The 7,124-nt window shown below is 34.4% G+C and overlaps 1 protein-coding gene across 1 annotated transcript; it reads left to right on the top strand.

Moving 5' to 3' along the window:
• Window positions 1–442: 442 nt before the first annotated feature.
• On the top strand, window positions 443–6,860 carry LOC120084133 (G-type lectin S-receptor-like serine/threonine-protein kinase At4g27290). The gene is made up of 10 exons (XM_039040033.1): window positions 443–1,661; window positions 1,772–1,882; window positions 2,077–2,207; window positions 2,382–2,514; window positions 2,729–2,966; window positions 3,074–3,224; window positions 3,322–3,467; window positions 4,690–4,840; window positions 4,938–5,083; window positions 6,704–6,860. The coding sequence occupies exons 1-10, from the start codon at window positions 443–445 to the stop codon at window positions 6,858–6,860; spliced, it is 2,583 nt and encodes an 860-aa protein (XP_038895961.1).
• The last annotated feature ends 264 nt before the right edge of the window (window positions 6,861–7,124 follow it).

Below are 7,124 nucleotides of genomic sequence, written 5' to 3'. Positions count from 1 at the left end.
GTACCTACATAATTATTAAAAATATATCTCAAAACAGACCTTAGACTTATTTCTTAGCATCGACATATCAATGAAGAACAATAGCAAGAGAGAAGGGGAAAAAAATTCTTTGCGTCGCTGTTGAGGACTTTGCACGATATAAATTTTATTTTAATCGAAATATAGTTCCATAGAAGACATTGTGATAGTGATAGTATATATACTTGTCATTCAAACTACCCAAAGGACCATATATGATCGTATTCTTGCTGATAAAAATATAAACTCACAGTTGAATCTTTTCACAACTTATACATAGATTAATATAAATCAAAATTATAATCTACCTGCTTGAATTTGTCTTGCTTCTGAAGATCAATAAGCTTGCTTTGACTTGAAAGAAGCCATGGGAAAACTGATTTGGAGATGCAGGGTATCCGTTTTTCTGTTTCTCTGGACGACCATGGCTGTGTTTCCTAGAAAATCATTTGCAATAGATAGTATAAAAGCAGGAGAATACATCAAGGTTGGTACCCAGATATTAGTTTCAGCTCAACAGAACTTTGTGCTGGGAATGTTCAATCCTAAAGACTCCAAATTCCATTACTTGGGAATATGGTACAAGAACATCCCACAAACTGTTGTGTGGGTAGCAAACAGAGACAAGCCACTTGTCAATTCCACTGCCATATTAACATTCAATGGAGAAAACCTGGTTCTTCAGAATGAAAACGATGGAATTGTGTGGTCTTCCACTTCTTCAGAACCTGTTAAAGAACCAATCGCTCAACTACTAGATAATGGTAATTTGGTTTTAAGAGAATCTGGGTTTGAAAATTATTTGTGGCAGAGTTTTGATTACCCCTCTGATACTTTGTTACCGGGAATGAAGCTTGGTTGGGACTTGAAAACTGGTATGAACTGGAAGTTAACGTCATGGAAAAGCTCGAACGATCCGTCTTCTGGGGATTTCACTTATGGTATGGATCCTGGTGGGCTTCCCCAGTTTGAAACTCGCAAAGATCACGTCACAACGTACAGGGGCGGCCCATGGTTCGGTAGTAGGTTTAGTGGCACTTCCCCGTTGAGAGAAACAGAAATTCATTATCCACGGTTCAATTATAGTGCGGAAGAAACAATCTTTTCATTCGAGTCTACAAAAAATCTCACTGTAAGATATGCACTGAACACAGAAGGGTACTTCGAAGAATATTATTGGATAGATGATGAAAATAAATGGTATTCTTTGTATAAATTACCAGGAGACGGTTGCGATTACTATGGACACTGCGGAAATTTTGGTATTTGTACATCTTCCGTCATACCTCTTTGCAATTGCATTCATGGGTTTCAACCAAAATCGCCAGATGATTGGAAAAAACATTGGTGGTTAGATGGTTGCGTTAGAAGGGACAATAAAACCTGCAAAAATGGAGAGGGGTTTAAAAGAATCAGCAACGTGAAATTGCCAGATTCTTCAGGGGATTTGGTGAATGTTAATATGAGCATTCACGACTGTGGGGCGGCATGCTTGAGTGATTGCTCTTGCTTGGCCTATGGAATAATGGAGCTTTCCACAGGCGGCTATGGCTGCATCACATGGTTTAAGAAGTTGGTGGATATTAGAATCCTTCCTGAGAATGGTCAGGATATCTATGTGAGATTGGCTGCTTCAGAATTAAGTATAATCACACACCCTTATATCTGTTTCTTTAGCCTTTTGTAAGTGTTGTTTTGCTATTGTGAACTTGTGTGTGAATAGAAGATTATAACAATGCTTCATTTATTGTAGGTTCGGATAACAGGAAACTTATATTTGTGCTGAGTGTGTCTGTTGCTTCACTGATAAGCTTCCTGGTTTTAGTTGCTTGCTTTATCTATTGGCGTAGAAGGAGAATTGAGGGTAAGTACTGTTTACAGTATATATGATGTATATATCTTTTTTACTGTTCACAGAAAGACTAAAAATATTCAAGAATAGTTGGACAACTGTATGAGCTGCAAAAATATAAGTGCAGTTTTAAGATCCATATAGACACGTATTTTTTATATGATTAATCTGCTAATTGTTCGTTGCTCATATTTTGTTTGGACCAGGTAATGAGGTTCGGTCTCAAGAGAACGAAGTTGAGATGCCACTCTATGATTTTACCGTGATCGTAACTGCCACGAATAATTTTTCTTTCTCAAATAAGATTGGCCAAGGTGGTTTTGGTCCTGTATACAAAGTACTTTTCCTTTCTAACATCCTATTTAGAATGATTTATAATCACTCAGACTGGTTAAGCTTTTCCATTGATTGTAAAGTTTTTTCTCAGTTAGAAACTCTTGACTTCTGTTTTCAGAAGGTTATGCACATCACATATACTCACAGTAACGATTACATATGATATAAAATGCAGGGAATGCTTCCATGTGGACAAGAAATTGCAGTAAAAAGACTGGCAGAGGGTTCAAGCCAAGGGCAAAACGAGCTAAGAAACGAGGTTTTATTGATCTCCAAACTCCAACATCGAAATCTTGTCAAGCTGCTTGGTTTTTGCATTCATCAACAAGAAACATTGCTGGTTTATGAATATATGCCTAACAAAAGTCTAGACTATTTTCTTTTTGGTTGGTGCCAAAGCTTGCTTTTCACACACTATGCTCCTTTGGTTCAACAATGTTCATGTGAATACTTCTACTTCCCTTACTTTTTTTTTCTTCTTACAATTAACTATACAAGTTTGCCTTTGAATTGTTGACATAGATAACAAGAAGCGGTCGTTACTCAATTGGAAAAAGAGATTTGATATTATAGTTGGAATAGCTCGAGGGCTTCTTTATCTTCATAGAGATTCAAGGCTTATAATTATACATAGAGATCTCAAAGTGAGTAACATCTTACTTGATAATGAAATGAATCCAAAAATTTCGGACTTTGGTATGGCTCGTATGTTTGGGGAAGATCAAACTATGACACAAACCAAAAGAGTAGTTGGGACCTAGTAAGTGTACTTTCTTGCTTTATTTTTCTCCTCACATACGTTTGTTGGATTTTATTTTTATTGGTTGTGAGACGAATTTTCTAATACTTTAAATTTTATCAATGTAGTGGTTATATGTCTCCTGAATATGCAATCGACGGATATTTTTCAATGAAGTCTGATATCTTCAGTTTTGGAGTTATTCTTTTAGAAATAGTTAGTGGTAAGAAGAATAGAGGTTTCTTCCATCCCGACCATCAACTAAATCTTCTTGGACACGTGAGTATATTAAAATTGTTGCAAACTATATGTAATCAATATCTCAAATTGAACACTTCTCAAGTATGGAAACTAACCCAAGTTGTGGAATCATCAGGCATGGAAACTTTTGAGTGAAGGCAATGGTTTGTTATTAATGGATGAAACATTGAAGGATCAATTCCAAAGCTCTGAAGCTCTGCGTTGCATTCAAGTAGGACTTTTGTGCGTTCAAGAGAATCCTGATGAAAGACCAGCTATGTGGTCAGTACTTTCAATGTTGGAGAGTGAAAATGTGTTATTATCTCTTCCTAAACGGCCTGGATTTTACACGGGAAGAAAGATTACTAAGATCCATAAATTACCGGTTGAAACCTCTAGTTCCAATGAAGTGACCATTACACTGCTGGACGGTCGTTAGTAAATAATTTACAGAAGAGTATTGAGTTTTCCCTTCATTGGATGAGTGCTTGACTGCCACACAAACACCTTCTTAAAAACGTTTTTAACTTTCCTTTTTTCATTCTGTAGGCCAAAAGAATGGGTTCTGTTGTGAATTTCATGGTAATTTGAGTAATTCTTTCTTCTCTTTCTCCATTTTTATATATATATATATGCAATTGCCTGTATTCAGATGTAATTTTTTTTCCTTAATATTTTTTAATATATACACACACACATATATATTTTATTTAAAAAAAAAAAAAAAACTGCAATAATCATTTTCTTTAGGATTGCAACCTCTCATTTAAGAGCCGTAACTAGTCGTTTTCATCCTTGATTAAAAAAAAGTATCTGCCTTACGACGTAGGGATGAAGCACAATAAAATTTCATGTCAAACATCTTCTAGCAATCAAGCCTGTGGTGCTTAAATTTGTGTGATTATTTTCTTAAGTAAATTACAATTTTGGTTCTCATATTTGAGATCGATGTCTATTTGGTCTTTGAGGTTTTAAAATATATATTTTAATTTTTCATGTTTGAAAAATGATTTTTATTAGGGATTGACTCAACTTTAAACTAATGGAGTGTTGACTGGGTTGTTAATTTGAAACTGAAAATTGTATTAAAAAATGTACATAAACAGAAATGGCTTTGCTGGCGGCATAATCAATTTTCAAAAAGTATACATAAAAGAATTGACTGTTAACATTTATACTGAAAAATGTACCTTTTTGGGCAGATTCTAATGTAATGTATGAATTAGNCTTCTTTATCTTCATAGAGATTCAAGGCTTATAATTATACATAGAGATCTCAAAGTGAGTAACATCTTACTTGATAATGAAATGAATCCAAAAATTTCGGACTTTGGTATGGCTCGTATGTTTGGGGAAGATCAAACTATGACACAAACCAAAAGAGTAGTTGGGACCTAGTAAGTGTACTTTCTTGCTTTATTTTTCTCCTCACATACGTTTGTTGGATTTTATTTTTATTGGTTGTGAGACGAATTTTCTAATACTTTAAATTTTATCAATGTAGTGGTTATATGTCTCCTGAATATGCAATCGACGGATATTTTTCAATGAAGTCTGATATCTTCAGTTTTGGAGTTATTCTTTTAGAAATAGTTAGTGGTAAGAAGAATAGAGGTTTCTTCCATCCCGACCATCAACTAAATCTTCTTGGACACGTGAGTATATTAAAATTGTTGCAAACTATATGTAATCAATATCTCAAATTGAACACTTCTCAAGTATGGAAACTAACCCAAGTTGTGGAATCATCAGGCATGGAAACTTTTGAGTGAAGGCAATGGTTTGTTATTAATGGATGAAACATTGAAGGATCAATTCCAAAGCTCTGAAGCTCTGCGTTGCATTCAAGTAGGACTTTTGTGCGTTCAAGAGAATCCTGATGAAAGACCAGCTATGTGGTCAGTACTTTCAATGTTGGAGAGTGAAAATGTGTTATTATCTCTTCCTAAACGGCCTGGATTTTACACGGGAAGAAAGATTACTAAGATCCATAAATTACCGGTTGAAACCTCTAGTTCCAATGAAGTGACCATTACACTGCTGGACGGTCGTTAGTAAATAATTTACAGAAGAGTATTGAGTTTTCCCTTCATTGGATGAGTGCTTGACTGCCACACAAACACCTTCTTAAAAACGTTTTTAACTTTCCTTTTTTCATTCTGTAGGCCAAAAGAATGGGTTCTGTTGTGAATTTCATGGTAATTTGAGTAATTCTTTCTTCTCTTTCTCCATTTTTATATATATATATATGCAATTGCCTGTATTCAGATGTAATTTTTTTTCCTTAATATTTTTTAATATATACACACACACATATATATTTTATTTAAAAAAAAAAAAAAAACTGCAATAATCATTTTCTTTAGGATTGCAACCTCTCATTTAAGAGCCGTAACTAGTCGTTTTCATCCTTGATTAAAAAAAAGTATCTGCCTTACGACGTAGGGATGAAGCACAATAAAATTTCATGTCAAACATCTTCTAGCAATCAAGCCTGTGGTGCTTAAATTTGTGTGATTATTTTCTTAAGTAAATTACAATTTTGGTTCTCATATTTGAGATCGATGTCTATTTGGTCTTTGAGGTTTTAAAATATATATTTTAATTTTTCATGTTTGAAAAATGATTTTTATTAGGGATTGACTCAACTTTAAACTAATGGAGTGTTGACTGGGTTGTTAATTTGAAACTGAAAATTGTATTAAAAAATGTACATAAACAGAAATGGCTTTGCTGGCGGCATAATCAATTTTCAAAAAGTATACATAAAAGAATTGACTGTTAACATTTATACTGAAAAATGTACCTTTTTGGGCAGATTCTAATGTAATGTATGAATTAGAACTATCCTAGTTTGATTTACTTGAGCAATCTTGAAAGATTTTAATCTCAAATAGCTCAATGGCTAGTTTTTACTTTTCAAACAGACTTCATAACAGATTTGTATTTACGTATATATAGATTACATTCATTTCGAATTTATTTTACATTCTGTTTTATACAAGATCTGTAAAAGAAAAGCAAACTTATCTCTGGAAGTCATCAATAAAATCTTCTTCCCTTCTCGTGGATGTAGGCTTTGATTTTAGCCAAACCACGTACATACTTTTGTTGCTCTTCTCTTCCTCTTTCTCTTCTTCAATTTGCATGCATGATTCTCTTCTTTATTCACTGTGAAATCGAGCAAGAACAAAGAAACTTAGGGTGAGTTGAGAGTTTTTCAGAAAATTTGCTTAGAGAGAGAAAGAATTTTCGTTTACCAAATAATTTTGGTGGGCCTCCATTGAACTCCCACTGATCGTTGATAGTGGATTTTTCCACGTGTTGTCGAGATAGCTGAGAGGGCTGGCTCATTGTGAATCTTTCAATCTACCTACCCTCTCATTTTGGACTAAACTCCTCAGCATCGTGGGCCTGAAACAAGAAACAACCCAACAATTTGGTATCAGAGCAAAAAGACACTTAAAAATTTCAATTCTTGGACTATCAAGATTACAAGATTCACACTAAAATGGCAGTAGCAAGTATAAGGTGGAGAAGTTCGATGGTAAAGGAGATTTTGGTCTTTGGAAGGTTAAAATCAGAGCCATTCTTGGTCAACAAAAGGCTCAGAAGGCTCTTCTTGATCCATCCTCTCTCCCAAACACTGTGACAGCTCAAGAAAAGGAAGACTGAGAGCTGGTAGCTTATGGTACATTAGTCCTAAATCTTAGTGATAATGTTTTAAGGCAAGTCATTGTTCAAGAGACAGCCTATAGGATTTGGACAAAGTTGGAAGATTTATATGCCACTAGAGATCTTCCTAATAAAATGTACCTTAGGGAGAAATTTTTCACCTTTAAAATGGATTCATCAAAGTCACTTTCTAATCATCTAGATGAGTTCAAAAAGATTGTTGCTGAATTCAAGAATCTTGGGGAGAAAATAAGAGATGAGAAT

The sequence above is a fragment of the Benincasa hispida genome, chromosome 8, assembly GCF_009727055.1.
Source record: "Benincasa hispida cultivar B227 chromosome 8, ASM972705v1, whole genome shotgun sequence".
In the NCBI taxonomy this organism is placed as follows: domain Eukaryota; kingdom Viridiplantae; phylum Streptophyta; class Magnoliopsida; order Cucurbitales; family Cucurbitaceae; genus Benincasa; species Benincasa hispida.
Note: the sequence above shows the minus strand (reverse complement) of the source record. Positions and strands in the feature narration are given on the sequence as shown.